The sequence below is a fragment of the Benincasa hispida genome, chromosome 9 (assembly GCF_027475165.1).
Source record: "Benincasa hispida cultivar pf3 chromosome 9, pf3_genome.v1.1, whole genome shotgun sequence".
In the NCBI taxonomy this organism is placed as follows: domain Eukaryota; kingdom Viridiplantae; phylum Streptophyta; class Magnoliopsida; order Cucurbitales; family Cucurbitaceae; genus Benincasa; species Benincasa hispida.
Genome location: NC_143486.1, coordinates 47,301,682 through 47,323,604, shown reverse-complemented (window position 1 = coordinate 47,323,604; position 21,923 = coordinate 47,301,682). Strand labels below are relative to the sequence as shown.

Sequence of the window (21,923 nt, the reverse complement as noted above, 5' to 3'; positions counted from 1 at the left end):
GTAGGATACTGTTCGATGATGAGGTTAGACGACTGTTGAAGATGTTGTGTTCTAGACGCTGTCTTCATGTCTTTCTTTTGCTTATTTCTGAAGACAAATTTCTTTACGTTGTCTTCATCTTGTTTCTTTCATGTATTTGTGAAGACATATTTCTTTTATAAACTATCTTGTAACTTTTCTCTATTTTAGGTAATAAAGAATAGTATAGACTTCATTTGTTTGTTTTATTTCTTATGTGAATATATTTGAGTTGGCTAATGATGTTTTACAGGTTATTCAGATCAAATTAAAAAAAATTAAAATCACAAATTAATAATTTTAAAAGTCAATATTCAACAATTGAAATTGAACTTCTGACACCAGAAGGGACCTCAGGAGTTATAGGAACTCCCGATGCGAGGAAGGACTGTCGGGAGTTAGGGGAACTCCCGATGTAAGGAAGGGGCCGTTGGGAGTTATAAGAACTTCCGACGAGGTATATTAGGCATCTTCGGCGTTAGGAGTTCTACTCTCGATGGATTTCTCCTGACCACACTCTCGATGACCAGTACGTTGTCAGGAGAGGATCTCCCGATGCATTTTCTACCATTTCTTGACGATTATAAGTGTTGGAAAAGGTGTGATTTCTTGTAGTGGTAATAGTTAGGTACATCTTGGATTGCATCTATATTTGTACAACTCACATCAATCACAAAAATAGCTAAAAAAATATTTAAAAATAATGAAAAAAAAAGTTTGCCATGTGACAAATTATGGTTCGAAAATTGAATGAGATACAAAAATAAAAAGACTAAATATTACTCAAGATGCACCTACGTATTACTCTTCTCATAAAGTACCACATCCAAGTTCCTAACATCAAAGACAATGACGGATCCATAAATTTTGTTGATAGGAGGTTTTATATAATTTAGAAAAAAAAATGTAATGAGTGATGCTTGTGCTCTTTCTAAGGAGCTCAACAGAATAGCCCGTAACTTTGAGAGAAGAGGTCTAAATCTAGAGAAGGCTAAAAAGGAAATTTATCACTGGACTAACTAATGATTTTAATATTATGCCAGTTATACATATATAAAGAACATAAAATTGAGGAGGACTTGAACCTCCATAGGTCCATATTAAATCTGCCGATGATCATAGAATGATGATAACTCCATCTAACCACTGTAAAAGTAACAACTTATCCCAATAGGATACACAAGAAGAACACGCAACAAATGCTTGTACTTCTTAACTTTGTTGGTCGACGACCAATGTCCTTGAACTTTACATAATTCATTGTTCTTTTTTCTTTTAATTCTATCATACCTAGAAATTGGATCTTCTACACCTACACGTCAATTCCACTTTTATCCTTAATTAAAATATGGGACAAATTTTGTATTAAAATAAATAATGATATGATATTGGGATTTGATATGACGTTGATGTCCTTAAACCGGCTCATTTCAAAAGTACTTACTAACTTAGTATCGGATCCACACAATCATTGCCCAAGAAAGCATACAAAATTCACAGGAACACAAATATCATATGCAAAATATGGTCATTCATTGACCATCAAAAGAAATGGGGTCATTTATCGTTTAAAATAACAAAAAACAAAAATGTGGCCATTTGTTTTGAAAATATTTTAATGTTAGTTGATCTATTTTTTTTTTTTTTTAAATCTCAAATTTAGGGTTAGTTTCATTGATATTTTTTTTATTTATTTATTAACATTTTCACTCTACATATTAGAAATGCATTTACATGAAGATTATTACTATTTGATAAAAATAATTTCTAACACTAAATTTAAGATTTATTTAAAATGAATGAACTAAAATGGTAGGTTTGAGATTACAGAATAAAAATTAATCATAAATCACATTAAACAAACTTAAATTCTTAAACTATTATAACATTTGATGACCGCTGACCGCTGACCGCTGACCAAAGTTATAAACATAAATCAGGACTCCAAATAAATTTCCCCAAAAACCCATTAGACGTTTCTATCTCTAATGGCGATCTCTCTCAATCTTCTTCAACTTCAAGCAAATCCAGCACGGCCCAAGTTCTTGAAATGGAACCCGGTCCGACCGGCGGTTTATTTCAGAGCTCCGGCGAGGTCGACTGTCGTCATGTCGCAGATCACTCCGTCGTACTGGGCGACCATAAACGAAGATATTGAGGATCATCTCCGGCAGGTCATTCCGGCGAAGGACCCGCCGGCGGTGTTTGAACCGTTGGGCCATTTCATCTTCTCAGCCCCACGAAATTCCGCTCCTGCACTTTGTATCGCCGCCTGCGAACTCGTCGGCGGCCGCCGGGACAAGGCCATGGCGGCGGCTACTGCTCTCCAACTCATCCATGCTGCGACGTACACTCGGGAATACCCTCCACTGACGGCGCGTGAAATCTCACGCGCCGCCGTTGTTGACCGCATATATGGCGCCAACATCCAGCTGCTGACTGGCGACGCAATAGCTCCAATTGTGTTTGAGATTCTAGCGGGATCTTGCGACTGGAGCGAGAGCGGGTCGGAGCGGGTTCAGCACGTGATGGTGGAAATGGCTCGCGCGATGGGGACGGAAGGGTGGGTTGGGGGCCAATTTCGGGGACTGGAAGAGGAGGCGACGGCGGAGGAAGTGAGCGAGAAGACGGAAGGTGGGCTACACGCTTGTGGGGGCGCGTGTGGGGCGATATTGGGAGGTGGAAGTGAAGAGGAAATAGAGAAGATGAGGAAATATGGAAAATTGGTGGGGATGGTGAAAGGATTGTCAAAAAATGTGTTTGGAGGGAAAGAAAATGAGAGAAAAAGAGAGAAAATTGAGGAGTTTAAGGTTTTGGCTTTCAAGGTATTAGAAGGTTTCAAAGGAGAAAAAGTTCATGAAATCTATGGCTTCCTTGATTTTGAGGGGCTTTAGAACAAAGAGATGAAAAATAAATAAATAAAGAATTTAAGAGAAAAAAAATAAAGGTGAAATAGAGAAAGTTATATATAGTTTATTGTTATTGTTGGTGACATTTTTAGCCTTCTATCTCTAATAATTTTTTGCTGAATTCTTATGAAAGATATGAACATACTTAACTCTTTGAATTTGGAGGGTGATATGTTCATTGAGATGATGTATTTTTTTAGATATAAATTTAATGTTTAAGTTGTAAATTCTTTTGACCCAAATAATAGTATATACCGAACTCAATAGTGGAATATTTGGGTTGAGTCTATTCGGATTATTCATATAACTTATTCAATTGTTTTAATAAAACAATCGAAAATGTTAAATTTCTATTTGTTTCTTTTTAAACATTGATTTAAGATTAGTGACTAAATTTCAATTTATTTTATGAAAAATTATATTTGGAAGGCTAAAAAAAATTATTTTTTAAAAATATGCTGCATAATAAATAATAACTAAATTATTGAAGGAATGAAATATACATACATGCAATTTTTTTTATTCAACTATCCCATCTTTCTTTTTATGGTTAAAACAAATCTCAACAGAAGTGTTGAAAACTCTCCTAAGAATTACAATAAATAAAGAAAAAAAGATTAGACAGAGATGGAAAGAAAGCACAATTTTTAGGTTATTTCAAAATTGCTTGGAAAACTGTCACTGTTGTTTGACCAAATGTTTTAAAAGTGGTTCAAGATAATTATTTGACAATTAATGGCTAGATTCGTATGAACAAATGTGCTTGTTGGGAAAAAATTATCACTTCCATCACAAGAATAAGAAGGAAAATAACAAATAATAATAATAATAATAATAATAATAATAATAAAACTGAACACACAAGAATTTACATGGAAGACTCCAAACTTGGAGAAAAACCACGATCTGTCAAAAAGAAATCCATTGTGCAAAAATTGTTATAATCACACTATAATTCTTTTCTCGTTCCCAATTACAAGAGTACTCTCTCAAAACCTTTATACTACTCACACTCTTTAGTCTCCCTCTCAAACTAGAGAATATAAAAGAGAATTTAACTTGAGTTAGTACATTGACGGAGAGAACTTGTGGAAGGTTCTAACGATCAAATAATATTTATAAATTACCGATCAATACTACCTATACTACTTACTAATACAAGTGGCAAGACCAAACCGACTAGTAAGGAAGTACGAAAATTATTTCCTCAAAGCTCATTTTTAGTTAAAGTGATAAATGGAGATTTTGGTGTGGAATGGAGGATCGAAGATGCATAAAAGTAAAAGCATGAAAGTAAAAGGAAAGAAGTATAATCTAAAAAAATGTTCTAGCTTAGAGGAACGAAATCACCCAATGCAACCTTGATCCTAAGATATTACTCAATCATCTTTAACACATGGTAAACTTAACCAGTAATGCTGACATTAAGTGTAATGACCTACTTTTTGAGATCTCTAACAAGGGCTGTGTTAATTTCAACAAGCATGCAATGGAAGAAAAAAGAATCATGAAGCACTCTAATTCATCAATTTTAGCTTCAAACTTAAGCATGTTCATCAAATGAAAAGAAGGTTTCAGAAATACCTGTGAAGATCTTCTTCTTTCTTCAAATTCAGCTGCAATCTACTCCTCTACTAGTCACGAACCACTGAAAGATCTTCCCTGCTATCCTCTAGGAGCCTTAGATTGAGTTGTGGGACTCAAAACAAGCTAAATTAAAGGAAGAATTTAAGAAGATATCCACTGGTTTTCACCCAGCTGAAGAATCTTTCTTCAACCTAAAAAATCAGGTAAATTCAGTAGTTTGCATGCCTTTTCAACTGAAATTTCTATGTATTTTATGTAGAAAACCATGCAATCAGATTGCATAAACAAACCACACCTCCTACTTCTTTAAGTGGGATTGGAATGGAATGGTGATTAAGGTGTTCAACCCAAAGTGGGAAAATCTCACTCTTGTGATTTTTTTAAATTTTCATATTTTTCTTTTTAATTTTGAAAACAATTTTCAAAATAAAAAACATTTTTTCAGTTTTATTTTTTTTATTAAACTGAAAATATCAATTTTACCAAAAATTAATTCAATTAATTATTATTTTTAAATAAAATTAATAATTAATTATATTAATTTAATATCAAATATTAAATTAATTAAATATCAATTTCACTACCATGAATCCATATTCATGAAATTAATATATAAATCATATTTAAATATTTATCGATTCTCCAATTTCGTTTAATTCCATAATCAAACGTGTAATTATATCACATATAATTACTAATTCCCTTAATTCGAATTTGAACGTTTCAAATTAACTTATCATGCTATTCTAAGGTTTATTTTGTTTGTGAGCTAGTAGGGGGACCTAATAGATCTGCAGATCATGGGCTCCAACGATTCGAGATTAATTGGCTAAACTCTTTAAACCAAATTAACTCTCATTCGTTAAGTACAAGGTCACTCCACTAAAGCCCAATAGTTTCACTCCCTTCATTGTAGATATATTATGTCCACTCGATATAATCATGATTAGTAAGTTAATCCTTCATAGATTGTTCGTAATAATGGTTGGGTCAATAGTTTTTTTACCCACGAGATTACCTCTTATTTCTTAAGTTTCACTGATCCTCTAATGAACAATTGGTTTGAGATCCAATCATCAAACCAAGTCCCTCTTGGGCCAATGAAAGGGTAAGACCCCTTGTTCAAGATCTGAAGTTAGCACTTAAGGGAACAATCTCTCTACTAACCCTGAAAGCGGGTAGGAGTGAGTTCCATCTTGCACCCTATGTCCTCAACTATCTACCCAGCCTTACTCCAAAAATAGGAGCCTTATTGAGTCGGCGCTGTTGAGTCAACCCTTACCTATGCAAATCTAAGGATAATTTTGAACAAATAGGAGTTCATAGTTAGCTTAGGATTAAAGATAAGTTAGCTAGGTCATCGCTTTGAAATAGTCAGTCTTAAACAGTAAACAACATTATAAATTAAGAGTGACTTATTTCTTGGTTCGATCTTATGCAAATTCATTGCACAGGACGTCCCCACTCCTCATGTCTCTATATGAACGAATTAGGATCACTTCGTTTGTAGCACTTTCCAACAAATTGTAACAACTACATAATGAGTCGCATCCAATAGTCTTACCAGAATAAGGTACCCAACCTTATTCGTATACTATAGATCATTTTGACTATTTACTTAAACCTGATCCACTCTTCTGACTTCGCATAAAGTTCAAGTACTCATGTAATAGTCATGGATCTTTTATTTTATTGGATTTATTTCTAAAACGAAAATGAGCAATTCATATATTCAATAACAATTTTTATTGAATCAAACTTCAATAACATCTTTATTGAACAACAGAATAAATTTATCGTTTACAACCCACGTTGAGGACATAAAATCCAATAGGTTGTTACTTCATAATTTCACATTATTTCTTTAAAAAAAATCAAGCATTTTGATCATTGAGATAAAGTTGATTAACACACACACACAAAAAGAAAAACTTCAAGACAATTTATAAAATTAATAAATAAACAAATAAATAAAATATTTGTTCAGGACCTCCTAAAAAGAATAATTAATGAAAATAATATTCAGACAGATAAAATTTTCAACCTAACATCGAGTTTTAAATCAAAACAATTAAACAACTTAAAAACAATAACTGAGCGGAAGCAATTTTCTTGTCCCATATGGCATGGTCACGGGTCCCTCTTGTCACACACTGACTTTCCTTGCCCTTACCTGAAAAGTAAAATATAAGAAAGGGTGAGTATTAAAAATACTCAATAAGTGATTCACTACTAGACCTATTAGGTGAACATATTAACCTTCCTATCCAGGCATCGTTGTACGTCCTATCGTGTAGTAGTCATGGTGATCCCGAAGGAACACATATCAGTCATAAGTGTGAACTTGAAGGAACACATATCAGTCATAAGTGTTGTTGGGATTGGTGTCCTAATTCTCCCAGAGTCTTGTTGTTTGTAATTTATACACATTGTTATGAATAAATAAGTGTTATTTCATTTTTCCATTTACTCATATCCAATAAACAAAGCTCCATGGTTATCGTATGTAAACTTAAGCATGTATATAAGATATACAAATGGATCATGCCTTAAGTAATAACCTAAATAAGTATGTAGTATAAGGATTAAGGGGGGATTCCCGATCTTGGTGATACTACGGATACGACCCGCTTTATAGAGGTTTGCAAGGGTTGTGAACTACTACAAATGATAGATCCTGACCATTCATGTGGAGACATGCGAGCGGGGGTGTCCTATACAAAAAGTTTGTATAAGACTGGATCACGAGATGATTAGACTCTGTATATAATGCCGTTGATACTGGAGACTTACATCTCACCTAAACGACCATAGGTGACAGGACCTCAATCCTAAGTGTTTTGGAAACTCTTGCCTTTGAGGGCGGTTCTTTGATTAGTATTGGTGAGAGTGGCCAGATTGCCAACTCAACATGCCTACCTTTTGGGGACTTGTCTGATTTGGGAGCTGGGAACTCTATTACACAAGATGAAATTCACTCCTTCCTGAAACAAGGGTAAGTAGATAGATTGCTCTTTTAAAGGCTGATTCCAGGGCTTGAACATAGTGGTCACAGCTTCTCTTTGGGAGAGAGGACTCAGTCATAGTAGGACTATGACTTATGTTCATTAGAGGGATCAGTGGTACTTAAGGAGTTAGATGTAACTATAGGAACATAACGGTTATTGGCCCAACTGTACTTACGAGCGATCTGTGAAGGGTTATTGCACTGTTGATTAGTTAAGATGAACATATAATATATATGTAGTCAGAAGAGTTCAGCTGTCGGTCTGTAGTGGAGTGCCTGGCAGTTAACGGATGGTGGGTCCCATGAATAAATAGTTTAATCATTTATTCACATACCTTTGGAGTTTCGAGCTACAAATCCATAAGGTCCCCTTGGTAGCTCAATGGATTCAAGTTGAGAATCAGTTTTTGGTGTTGATTTGAAATGTCCAAATTGAGAAAGAGATAATTCGATTATATATGATATGGTGTATAAGATACATCAAGTGGAGGATTAATGTAAATAAGATTTATATTAAGTACCATGGAATAGAAAAGGAGTTATGGTTTATATGTTTCATGAGATGAAATATTAAAACTATAAGTTATAAATATAGTATGGTAAATTGGTTATCATATATATTTATAATAATATTAATTATTGGATAATTATCTCTTTTTCTCTAATAACCAATTGAGTAGGAGGTTATGGGTGGTTTCATGGTAACTGTGAGATAGAAAGGAAAAATATTATCCTAAATTTAGTAGTTGTTAAAAGAGTTTTCATTTTCTCGAAAAGTTCTCACGGTGGTCTGTCAAGTAAATAAGATTTACTAAATGAAAGCTTGGAGAGACTAGATGATCCTGGAGTGTTTCTATACGATAGACGCTCAACTGGCCGATGAGCTAAACGATCGTGCAACTTCTGCTAAACGATCACATAACTTTTGTTAAACGATTGGGCATCATCTAATCGTCTATACAATAGACACTGTCATCTCCCACTTTCTCAATTGTTTACACGATTGTTCTCCTTCGATCTCGTCCTCTAACCAAGTCCACACAGAGCCCACATTTCTGGATTCTCACACCAATAATACCAAGGTAGCCATTGTGGTGGTGTCATACTCAACTCGACATCAGTCAAGGTTCTGTGGAGGCTGTCCGTTGCGTTCACTGTGTTCATGGTCTGGGTGATCGCAGTGTTCAAGTTCTTTGTTGATTGTGCTGTGTTGTGGTTGTGGTGAACGAGCGTTCATGTGTTGCAATGTTGCTGTTAACGAGCGTTTGTGATCAAGGGTGTTGAAGATGAGTCTTCAAAGGTATGTTAATTCTATACCTTTATCTTTAGAAAATCATGTTGTAATTTCGTATGTTGCATAGCCTGTTGTTTCCATTTATGTACTGTAATTGTTAATGTTCATATACGATTGAAATTTGGAACGATCCTCTCGCTGCTTATGAAAATCCTCATGTCTGATTTCCTTCAATTCCAAATTTCACTTCTGTTTTGAATTTCTTTTACAGTCGTGGTGGGTTTTCTGCATTTTTTTTAATTGATAAATGCATTTGTAGATGGAGTTGATGAATGTTTACGAGTTAATTGCCTCTATTTTAAAGCTTTCTTTAAATTACAAAGTGTTAATTTGTAAAGGCCCCTGTGTTTTTTGGTATAATTAACATGCAATCGAGTCTGTAATTCAAAGTGTTTGAGTTAGTCAAGTCGTTTGTGATGAAGTTTCGAAGCATGAAGATGTGGTTCTCAGCGAAGAAGAAGACCAAGAGTTGATCGTGTCGTGTAGCCTCAGGTAAACGATCATGTAGATTTTTCTATACGATCGTGTAGTAATTCATAAATCATCGTTTAGCTAAACGATGGGGTAAATTGTTTACTCTATCACGTAGCGTTGGTTGCCCGATCGCGTAGACGCTGGAGATAGACGATCGTAGTAGGAGAATATGATGCTAATCGTTTAGAAGAAGGCGCGTGTTAAACGATCTTGTAGTTAGCATGCCTCATCACATAATCACTGACTACATGATCACGCGGTATTAGATATGAAGGTGCTCGCTCAGCGATCGTTTAGACGATTGTGCTTCACTGCATCGTAGTCGTTTAGACGATCGTATAAGGCTTGCGTTATGGGAGCGCGTTGCATGATCACGTACCTCGTGCTTCATCGCATAGTAAAATGTACACGATCGTTGCTAAACGATCATTTAGCTCTGGAAGTATAGGTAAACGATTGAGCAGAGCGTTTGTACTTTCATGCAGACGATCGCGGGTGTTTGGTACACGATCAGTGGAGACGCGTTGATTCGCCTGGACGGTTCAAGACTCAATTCGCCTGTTTGAACCGGAGACTCCTTGTTTTTGTAATAGTTAGCTTGTAGTTTGAGGACTTGAGGTAATTTTTCCCAGTTCATCAACATTTGTTTATTATACATGTGATATATGTAGTTTATATGGCAAAGTGTTTGACATATAGATTTGAAACCCACCTTAGGTTGTGCAATCATTTATGCATCATATATTATAAGTGTCATAATATTGCTTGAAGAGATTACTTGAAAGCATGCACATGAATCATGAAAATATAAGAGTTATATTTGTGCATGCAGTAAGCATATTCATGCATCATCTTTATATTATAAGTGTTATAGTATAAGGGTGTAGGGAAGCATGTTTTGCTTGGTTCATTGCTGTTTGGTATAAGTGTTATATAAAAGAAGTAAAAATAAATGAACATTGCATTGAGCACACTTAGGTTGTTTGTAAAAGTTATGAATGCCTCGGATGTATTCGCTTTGCGTTGTGGTTTTGGTTGTTTCCGCTATAAGTGTTATAAAGGAAATTAGAAATAAAATTGATAAGAAAGAGTTGCATGTGGACTTAGGGTGAACTCATATTTTAAAAAGGTATTAAAATTGGATTGAGATAGAGCTAAGTTCAAAGGTTCTAATGGGATTAGCAACCTAGTTTAATCTTTTTAAATCGGTTTAATAGGATTAAATTGATTGACATAAAAGATTAAAATTGTATTAAATCTATTTATAAGGGACCTTTTGTCTAAGGTGGGTTTTGTCTAGGCTGGGGCACTTAAGCTGACGGAAATGGAACACCCCTACTTGGGAACCTACCTGAAAAGGTGAATTAGATAATTTTCTGCAAGCATGCGACAGTTGATCAAAGACTCTGTTAAAGAGTTTAATGGATGATGATCAAACGTTGTTTCAACTATCCAAGGTAAAAGTTACTCTTGGACAAACCTAAAAAGTCACTTAGTTAAAATTCTTAACCGTGTTTTTTCTAAGTAAACTAAATCCTAGGTTATAAAATACTCAATGGGAGGAAGAGATGTATCTGCTATGTCAATGATTCCACTCACATTTCTCCCTGAATGTTCACGCCGTGAGATTCATGCTTGGCCTCATGGTGCCCTGGGAGCATCCCCCTTCGGATGGTGTTTGCATGAGTCAATATTAAGGTGGACGGAAAGAGTGTTTATAGTAAGTGGATGAAGGGTATGTGTCAACACGTCTTACGGTCTCTGTCATTGGTTCACACCGTGAGATCATTCTGTACTCCTTCGTGGCGTCTTAGGTGTGTCCCCCTTTGGATGGGTTTTGTGCAGTTGGTCAAGATCAAAGTGAACTCCAGAAATGGATAGGGTCGCTTTAGGTTTTGCCCCAATCGAATTTTCTCCCTTCGAATTTGTTTCTTGGGGCGGATCTCTAGGGCCTAAAATGGCAGGTCATACTTACGGGAGGTTGTTAAGTAAGTTAATGATCTCTTAACCAAATCAATGATGGCTAGTCATTATAGAAGCAAGAGTTGTTCTGGTATTAATGACTGGTTGAGAATTTCTCAATTCAGAGGAGGGATAATTGACCTCCCTTTGGCGACTTTTGTCCTAAACCTTTGAAGCGTCATTGTAAAACTAGATGTCACACGGGGTTCATGTTAGTTTTGCTAAACCTTATTGGATGTTGTATGTTTTTTCAACGGATATTTGCTTAAAACCTAACATAGGTCAATGTGTTTTTGTTTTCAGCAACGCGTTAGTATTTCCGTTTAAAGCCTTTAATTTGATCGATTACATACATTTGAAAGATTCTTGTAAAACGTATTTCGTGGTAAACGACCTCGATTTTTTCATGGTTGAGGAATGTCCTCAAGTCCCGACCCCTGATGCACCGCGAAGTGTTCGCAGTGCATATGGGGTGTGGATGAAGGCTAATTCATTGGTATGACTTCACATTTTGGCTAGCATACCTAATGTTTTGGCCAAAAGGGTTGAGAACATGGTCATTGCACGCAAGATCGTGGACTCGTTGCAAGAATTGTTTGAATGTCAGTTCTTACTTTTCGAGCACAAAAGGGATGGATGACAAAACCAGTAGTGTTAGTTCCAAAGTTAAACTCCAGGAAGAGGAAGAAATTGTTGCTGACTCTGTTGAGGTTCATAGAAGATAAGTGTTCTCTGAATGCAACTTGTAGCTTATTTAGGTTCTGATACAGATCCCACTACTCTCCAAAAGAGGAGGATGTCTAAAGACAGTAAATCTGATTTATTGATCTTGGAGACGTGTTTGGTAGAGAATGCTGATTCTTCCTGGATCCTAGATTCGAATGCTACCAACCATATCAGTTCCTCTTACCAAGGATTCAGTTCCTGGCAAACGTTGCCACAGGAAGAAATCACTCTTCGAGTCGGTACTAATGAGGTTGTCTTAGTTGTTGCTGTAGGTAGGCTGAAGTTATTTTTGGACAAGAAACGTTATTTGTTACTGGATAATGTTTTCGTAGTTCCTCATATTAAAAGGAACTTAATCTCGATTTCTTATCTCATTGAACAAGGATATACCGTCTCTTTTTTTAGAATAAAGTGTTTGTTTTCAAGAATGGAATAGAGATTGGGTTTGGTTTGATGGAAAGTAACTTATATGTACTAAGGCAGTTAGTCATAAAAGCCTTGTTTAACACTAAAACGTTTAGTATAACAACAACAGCTAAAAGATAAAAGGTTTCTTCTAAGGAAAATGCCCATCTTTGGCATCTAAGGTTAGATCACATCAACCTCAATAGGACTGAGTAATTGGTGAAAAGTGAACTTCTAAAGAGTTTAGAAGAAAACCCATTGTCGGTGTGTGAATCATGCCTCGAAGGCAAAATGACCAAACGACCTTTTACTGGAAAATGTTAGAGAGCCAAGGAAGCCTTGAAGCTTGTACATTTTGACCTTTGTGGTCCGATGAGTGTTAGGGCTCGAGGTGGGAATGAATATTTCATCTCTTTCATAAATGATTATTCAAGGTAGGGGTATCTCTACCTAATGCAATGTAAGTTTAAAGTCCTTGACAAGTTCAAGGATTATGGTTGAAGTTGAAAACTTGTTAGGTAAGAAGATAAAAATACTACGATCTGATCGTGGTTGAGAGTATATGGACCTCCAATTACAGAACTATATGATAGAACATGAGATTGCGTCTTAACTCTCAACCTTAGGTACACCTCAGCAGAATGGTGTATCAGAAAAGAGAAACAGAACCTTGTTGGACATAGTTCGGTCTATGATGAGTTATATTCGTCTTTCAGACTCGCTTTGGGGTTTTGTAGTAGAGACTGCATACTATATTCTGAACAACGTTACCTCGAAAAGTGTTTCTGAAACACCTTTTGAGTTATGGAGAGGCCGTAAAGGTAGTTTACACCACTTCAGAATTTGGGGGTGTCCGACACATGTGATCGTAACTAACCCGAAAAAGTTGGAACCGCGTTCGAAAGTTTGCCTCTTTGTAGGCTATTCCAAGGAAACCAGGGGTGGATACTTCTATGATCCAAGTGAGAACAAAGTATTTGTTTCTACAAGTGCTATCTTCTTGAAAGAAAACCACATGAGGGATCATAAGCCACAAAGTAAGCTTGTTGTATGTGAGATTTCTAATGAGACTGAGACTATTGAGGTCGGTACATCTAGTCAACCAGCTCAAGAGTCAAGACTACCTCGATGAAGTGGAAGGGTTATGAACCCACCGGATCGCTACATGGGTTTGATTGAAACCCAGAACGTCCTTTCTTATTATGGGGTCGAGGATCCATTGTATTTCAAGAAAGCGATGGAGGATGTTGACAAGGTTGAATGGATTAAAGCCATGAACCAGGAAAGTGAGTCTATGTACTTCAATAATGTCTATGAGCTTGTGGATTTTCCTGATGGGGTAAGACCTATAGGGTGTAAATGGTCTATAAGAGAAAGAGAGGTGTAGATAGAAAGGTGCAAACCTTTAAGGCTCGACTCGTGGCAAAGGATTATACCCAGGTCGAGGGAGTTAACTATGAGGAAACTTTCTCACCTGTTGTCACGCTCAAGTCTATTAGAATACTCCTGTCCATAGTCACATTTTATGATTATGAGATATGGCAAATGGATATCAAGACTGCCTTTCTTGATGGTAATCTTAAGGAGACCATTTATATGACTCAACCAGAAGGGTTCGTAGCTCCAGATCAAGAGCAAAGAGTTTGCAAGCTCAATAGGTCCATTTATGGGCTGAAACAAACGTCTAGATCATGGAGCCTTGTGTTTACAAGAAGATCATCGACAGTTCAGTAGCTTTCTTGGTACTGTATGTGGATGATATCTTACTCATTGGGAATGATGTAGGGCATCTGACTGACATTAAGAAGTGGCTAGCTGCCCAATTCCAAATGAAAGATTTGGGTGAGGCACAGTATGTTCTAAGGATCCAAATTATTCGGGATCGTAAGAACAAGAGACTAGCCTTGTCTTAGGCATCGTACATCGATCAAATGTTGATCAGGTACAGGATGCAGGATTCCAAGAGGGGTTTGTTATCCTTCAGGCATGGAATCATTTTGTTTAAGGATCAATATCCTAAGACACCTCAAGAGGTTGAGGAGATGAGACAAATTCCCTATGCTTCAGCTGTTGGAAGCTTAATGTATGCAATGTTTTGTACCAGACCTGACATTTGCTATGCAGTAAAGATTAACAGTCGGTATCAGTCCAATCTAGGATTTGATCACTGGATGGGGGTCAAGACGATCCTCAAGTATCTTCAGAGAACGAGGGACTACATGCTCGTGTATGGAGATAAGGATATGATCCTTATAGGATACACAGACTCTGACTTTCAGACCGATAGAGATTCTCATAAATCAATATCGGGGTCAGTGTTCACTCTGAATGAAGAGGTTGTAGTGTGGCGAAGCATCCAACAAGGATACATCACAAACTCCACTATGGAAGCTGAATACATAGCCGCTTGTGAAGTAGCTAAAGAGGTTATTTGGCTGAGGAAATTCCTTTCAGATTTGGAAGTTGTTCCAAATATGGATTTTTCTGTCATTTTTTATTGTGATAACAGCGGGGCTGCGAAAAATTCGAAGGAGCCTCGGAGTCATCGTCGGTGCAAGCATATAGAGCGAAAATACCACTTGATCAGGGAGATTATGCATCGCAGTGATGTGATAGTCACAAAGATCGCGTCGGAGCACAATGTTGCTGATCCTTTTACAAAGGCTCTCACGACTAAAGTGTTCGAGGGTCACCTGAAGAGTCTGGATCTGTCGGACATGCGATATCTTGTCTAAGACAAGTGGGAGATGATACTGGGGTATGCCCTAGTTTATTGTATATTGTACATGTATTTATCTTGTATTGTACATTAGTCTCCCGAGGCATTAGAATAAGTTGAAGATTGTTAGGATTGGTGTCCTAATTCTCTCGATGTCTCGATGTTTGTAATTTATACACATTGTTATGAATAAAATAAATGTTATTTTATTCTAGCATTTACTCAAATCCAATAAACAAAGCTCTATGGTTATTGTATGTAAACTTAAGCATGAATATGAGATATACAAGTAGATTATGCCTTAAGTGATAACCTAAATAGGTCTGTAGTGTAAGGATTAAAGAGGGATTCTTAATCTTGGTGACACTACGGATACGACCCGTTTTGTAGAGGTTTTCAAGGGTTGTGAACTATTACAAATGGTAGATCCTGACCATTCATATGGAGACATGCGAGCAGGGGTGTCCTATACAAATAGTTTGTATAAGACCGGACCACGAGATGATTAGACTCTGTATATAACGTCGTTGATACAGGAGACTTACATCTCACCTAAATGACCATAGGTGACATGACCTCAATCTGAGTGTTTTGGGAACTCCTGCCTTTGAAGGCAGTCCTTTGATTAGTATGGGTGAGACTGGCCAGATTTCCAACTCAACATGACTACCTTTCTAGGGACTTGTCTGATTTGGAAGTTGAGAACTCAGTTACACAAGATGAAATTCACTCCTTCCTCGAAACAGGGGTAAGTAGATAGATTGCTCCCTTAAGGGCTGATTCCGGGGCTTGAGCATAGTGGCCACAACTTCTCTATGGAAGAGAGGACCCAGTCATAGTAAGACTATGACTTATGTTCATTAGAGGGATCAGTAGTACTTAAGGAGTTAGATGTAACTACAGAGACATAACGGTTATTGGCCCAACTGTACTTACGAGCGATCTGTGAAGGGTTATCGCACTGTTGATTGGTTGAGATGGACACATAATATATCTATAGTAAGAAGAGTTCAACTGTCGGTCTGTAGTGGAGTGCCTGACAGTTAACGGATGGTGGATCCCGTGACTAAAGAGTTTAGTAAGTTATTCACGTACAGTTGGAGCTTTGAGCTACAGGTCTATAAGGTCCCCTTGGTAGCTCAATAGATTCAAGTTGAGAATCAGTTCTTAGTGTTGATTTGAAATGTTCAAATTGACAAGAGGTAATTCGATTATATATGATATGATCGGTATGGTCTATGAGATACATCAAGTGGAGGATTAATGTAAATGAGATTTACATTAAGTACCATGGAATAGAGAAAGAGATTTGGTTTATATGTTTCATGAGATGAAATATTAAAACTATAGGTTATAAATTTAGTATGGTAAGTTGGTTATCATATATATTTATAATAATATTATTTATTGGATAATTATCTATTTTTCTTTAATAACCAATTGAGTGAGAGGTTATTGGTGGTTTCATGGTAACCATGAGATAAAAAGGAAAAATGTTTTCCTAAATTTAGTAGTTGTTGAAAGAGTTTCCATTTTCTCGGAAAGTTCTCACGGTAGTCTATCAAGCAAATAAGATTTACTAAACGATAGCTTGGAGAGACTAGACGATCGTGGAGTGTTTCTATACAATAGACACTCAGCTGGCCAATGAGCTATACGATCGTGCAACTTCTGCTAAACGATCGCATAGCTTTTGTTAAATGATTGGGCATCGTTTAATCATCTATACGATAGACACTGTCATCTCCCACTTGCTCAATCGTTTACACGATTGTTCTCCTCCGGTCTCGTCCTCTAACCAAGTCCACATAGAGCCCACACTTTTGGATTCTCACACCGAGAATACTGATAACTTGTAGAAATATAAGTTATTAAAGCTCAAATTATTAAAATAATGTGAGAAAGTGATAGTAAATAGGAAATATTACGATTGAACGCACCAAACTAAAAGCAAAATTGCGATCGCCAACTCTCATCACATAGAAGAAATTAAACTGAATTAATCTTTTATTTCTGTGTAGGAACAAGGCGATAGCGCAATCTCCTGAGTTGGCAATCCAATGGTACTTCAAAGACAAACGCGTGATGACCTTACATAAAGGCGGTGACCTAAAGTGATAAAACGTGATGGGACGTGAAGCCGATAGCGGTCAAATCAGAAATTCAGTTGGCGGCTGTTGATACAATTGCAAATCTATTGAACCTCTGGTGACCATCAGACGGCGCGACAGGGTATGGAAATTAATGCTGTCCATTCACGCAATGATTAGTGAGATGAAGAACTGTTTTTGGAAGTCTATAAATACCATTCAATGCTACCAAACCAGGGAATGAATTCTGGGAGGTCGAGAGACTGTTGGAGCAACAAGGAAGAGAGACACCAAGTCACACCTAACCCTTGTAAGAGCAACAGTTTACAAATTAGAAGAGAATTAGGTTGTTAAAAGTCGTGTAAACGCCAGAGGAAGCAAGACACTGCTTACCTTGCTTAACACTTACATCATCTATTTTTTGTACTTGAACATGTTATTTGCAAGAATGGAAATTACATTTCAATCCATGTTCATTCTTTTCACACCATACATGAGTAGCTAAATTTGTGAATTGGTTGAGAAGTACTTAGCTAGCATGACTTAAGTTATGCACTTCATGCAATCATCTTGTCTTATGTATGCTTCATTCATCACTTTGAATACTTGAAAGAGTAGTCTAAAGACATAGAATCTAGGCTTGAAAGAGTGAGATCATATCTCATAAGCAAGAGTAGAGGAGACTTAGAAATAAGTTCTATCTGCTGCATTCCCTACAAATCGTATGCATTCTAGACATAGGAAATGTGTCCATATGCATTGAGAAATGTAGTGCTTAATATTTGTGTATAGCATGATCACATGACTTGTAGAATAGCTTAAGAAATGTTAGCAAAACCTCTTCTCAACCCTTTATCACATATTTATTACAACACCACTCTTCTATCGCTTTGCATTTAATTCCATCACCTTAAGAAATCAAAGTCAATCACCATTCAACTTCTTAAACTTAAAATAGCGACAAGATCAGAGGTAGAGTCTATCGCATATCTGTTTGAGTAATCCCTACGTTCGACCCTGGACTTACCAGGACTCTAAGAAGGCTTATACATGGGCTTTGTTAGGAAAACTTGCATAATCATCGCATCCACACACCCTTTCATCGCATGATAAATCAGCGCATCAAGTTTTTTGCGTCGTTGCTGGGGATTACAATATAGATTGCGCTAACATCAAACCTCTTTGATCTTTGTAGCTTTCGACCTTTGGAGTATTGCCATTCCACTTGTGAAGGAAGAAGCAAGCGTCGTATGAGGAAGGAAATACTTATGAGCTCAAGTACGACCCAGAGATTGAAATAACCTTTTGCAGAAGGCAGAGAAACAAACGCAATCAGCAAGGAAGTGTCACACCCCTTCCCAGATTACCCTTCTTAATCCAGAAGTGAATGTAACAACAGTAGTTACCAACCTTTTTGTGGCACTTACTTTCTAACTTACATCCTTAACCTACTTAGATCCCTGGAATACATATATAACATTCACTAAACTAATGAAACTTTAAAAACAACCTCAAAACACCAGGGATCAACAACAACATAACTACATCATATTAACACATACAGAGTTCAGCGGGTCCCAATATACTTTATTAGTCCCTAATATGAGCAACACATATGTACAGACATTTACAGAATAGATACCTAAAACTTCTTTTTAGACTTTGGACTTTTAACTGGAGTCCTTGAGTGACAGAGCAGCATGACAGCTAACCTATAGGGAGATGACCACTACCTGGGAAAAGAAAAACATTTGAAAGAATGAGCTACTTGCCCAGTGAGTGACTTAATAAAAACATAAATCTCATGCTTAAACTGAAAGCTAGAAAATAGAATACTGGAACTAAAACAAGCCAAACAAACGTGTACATAAAGCTTTTAAAACCATTGTATCTGCAAAATAAACTTGGTAACTATTATTCATGTCATCATCAACATCATATAGCTCTATTTTATGCTTTGCTGGACTATGCCTTAGTTTATCAGTCTAGAGTGGCCCTCTTGCTCACTCTTTATCATCCTTTACTGCATTCCTACTTAACTAGGAAGGAACCCTTTTGTTCACTTCCTAAAAACATAATTTGCAACCCTAGTTGAGAGAGAACCTTTACTCAATTCCTCAACGTCAATCCATAGTTAGTGGAGTGATCTCTACACTACCAATAACAACTTTTCTTTTGTTCATGTGATTCTAGTTTAAGTACCGTCATACCTTAGGTACTACTGCTCAGATACCTTCTCTGTGTACTTCAGTATCAAGCTGCTCAGATACCTTCTCCATGTCCTTCAGTATCGAGCTATTCAAATTCTAGGATAAAGCTTATGTACCTTCTCATCTAGTCCTTCAGTACTGAGCTATTCAAACCTAGGACAAAGCTTCAGTACCTTCTCATCTAGTCCTTCAGTACTAAGTTATTCAAACCTAGGACTAAGCTTCAGTACCTTCTCATCTAGTCCTTCAGTACTGAGTTATTCAAATCTAAGACTGAGCTTCAGTACCTTCTCATCTAGTCCTTCAGTACTGAGCTACTCACACTGAACTTGCTTATTCTTATCTCTTAATGACTTAGTTGCCCAAAAGCTTTCTATACTAATGCATCCTCTTGTTCATTGAAAAGCATAGCATATTAATGTGAGATGCATTGCCTGGTAACTATTTGAGAATAGTTGTCATAAATAGCTTTCAGTAAACATACATTACTAGACATTCATAAGAATTAACAATTTACATAAAACATTTAAAGCATTTAGAGTCACTCACAATTTCAGGCTCGATCCTTTGAATTTATAAGCCTCTCCTAATTGAACTTGGCCTAAAAATCACATTATTAACTTATGGTTATCCTCTAGATGATTATTCAATCCAAACACTGCATAAAAAATTCAACATTTTACCATAATTCTCTTAATTTCTAAAATATCCTAACTTTACTTAAACTTCTCTAAAACCTAAGTCTACGTTTTACCCAATTTCCTCATTGATCCTAATCGAGATTTACTTAACCAATTAACCGCTTAATCATCTTCAAAATTAATCTAGGATCCCAATTTCCTCCAATTCCATGCTTTATCATATGAATACCAAACGACCACTACTTATGATTGAGAACACTTTAATTACCATAAATTTGGATTTTTCAGCTTTTAATGACGGACAGAAGTCATCTTCAACCTCCAGCCCACATTTTCTTCCAAATTCGACCAGTTTTTCGGTCAGACTTCCGGCGACCAAATTCGCTCATTTCAGCCATACCCACTCTAATTAATTCATATAAACCTCTTACCCATACTCTAAACTATCTTACCTCACATTTTGGAATCTTGAATCGCCCTAAATGTTCTGGAATCGGTCAAATATTTCTTGGTGCCCCTGTTTTCCGGCGAGAAGTTTCAGAACTTTTCCCAACTTGAAATTCATCAATCCCTAACCATATAACCTAAAATTTCTTGCTTAAAATTTCCAATAAGCATATTAACCAAATAACCTGAGAATTTGAAGCTTTGGAAACGCTTGAATAACACCGAATCAGCTCCAAAAGTCACGTTTCTCTGTTCGCCTGAAATTCTGTGTAGTCTCGGTTTTCCTATTAATTCACCAATTTTCAGTCAAAATTAGCTCTAACGTCCTTCAAAAAAAATGTTAATAAACCTCTTTACTTACTAACCTCAAAATTTCAGCTTCAAATTTGGTTTCTACAGCTCAAGAACTTCAAAACACTGAAGCCTGTTCAGACTGTCCGAAATTCAGATTTAACCCGACTTTTCATTCAAATTACTCAACCTCCACAGCTTCAATCACTCCGGTAACCCTCAAAATTCTCTTCCTCACGTCCCTCTACAAAATCATCAAAGAAAATTAGGGTTTGCTCGAGGGAATCGGTATAAATCGGTCTCATTCAGAGGCTGGTGACCGCCTTTCTTTTTCTTCTTATTTCTTTCTCTTTATTTTATTTATTTACTTATTTATTCATTTATTTATTTCTTTTCTTTCTTTTCTTTCTTTTTCCTTTTTCTTTTTTTTTTAAAAAAAATCAATTCCTCCTCAAATTCCTTTTCCTTTTCTTTTAGATTAATTCCCTTTCTCTTCTTCTTCTTTTTTTTTTTTTTTTTTTTTCCAAACTAACTTTTAACTTTAATCATTTTAATTGTTTCCTTTAAGAACAATTCAAGATCAAGGGCTTATAGGAAGAGCTCGTAGAATGGCTAAACAATTTGAAGAACGAGTAGCAAATAAAAACAACATGCTGGAAAATCCCATCCTACTAGCAAATGCTCGCAATAGACCCATCCGGGACTATGCATTACTAAATTTGTATGATTTTTTCCCAGGAATCATGAGACCAGCAAATGGATTAAGGTTCGAGATGAAGCCAATAATGATACAAATGATACAAATAGCGGGACAGTTCGGAGGATGGCGTGGTGAAGATCCGCACGCCCATCTATGAAGCTTCATCGAAATCTGCAACACTTTTATGTTCCCTAATATTTTCCCAGAAGAGGTTCGACTCACGTTATTTCCATTTTCACTATGCGATAAAGCAAGAAAATGGGCATATTCTCTCGAATTAAGAGAGATAACATCATGGGAAGAATGCCCACGAAATCCTCAATCAGTTTACTTTGTAAAAAACAATCCTTATTCAAACACTTACAACCAGGGATGGCGAAATCACCCCAATTTTTCTTGGAAGAATAACCAATAACAAAGCAATCAGCTTATGGCTCAGAGAG

The 21,923-nt window shown here is 36.5% G+C and overlaps 1 protein-coding gene and 1 long non-coding RNA gene across 10 annotated transcripts; one reads left to right on the top strand and one right to left on the bottom strand.

The window, feature by feature from the left end:
- The first annotated feature begins 1,788 nt into the window (after nucleotides 1–1,788).
- LOC120084746 (heterodimeric geranylgeranyl pyrophosphate synthase small subunit 2, chloroplastic-like) lies at nucleotides 1,789–3,154 on the top strand. Its single transcript, XM_039040569.2, has one exon. The coding sequence runs from the start codon at nucleotides 2,007–2,009 to the stop codon at nucleotides 2,910–2,912; it is 906 nt and encodes a 301-aa protein (XP_038896497.1). The 5' UTR covers nucleotides 1,789–2,006; the 3' UTR covers nucleotides 2,913–3,154.
- A 1,534-nt stretch (nucleotides 3,155–4,688) lies between these two features.
- Nucleotides 4,689–21,156, bottom strand: LOC120084483 (uncharacterized). Of its 9 annotated transcripts, XR_005483731.2 has the most exons (6): nucleotides 20,855–21,138; nucleotides 20,675–20,773; nucleotides 20,495–20,559; nucleotides 19,951–20,002; nucleotides 18,834–18,924; nucleotides 6,436–6,687 (listed from the first exon to the last, which is right to left on the bottom strand). It is a non-coding gene; the product is annotated as an uncharacterized LOC120084483 (long non-coding RNA). The 9 variants fall into 9 exon arrangements; XR_016532496.1 differs by lacking the exons at nucleotides 6,436–6,687; nucleotides 18,834–18,924 and adding an exon at nucleotides 4,689–4,705; XR_005483734.2 differs by lacking the exon at nucleotides 18,834–18,924.
- Between the last annotated feature and the right edge of the window lie 767 nt (nucleotides 21,157–21,923).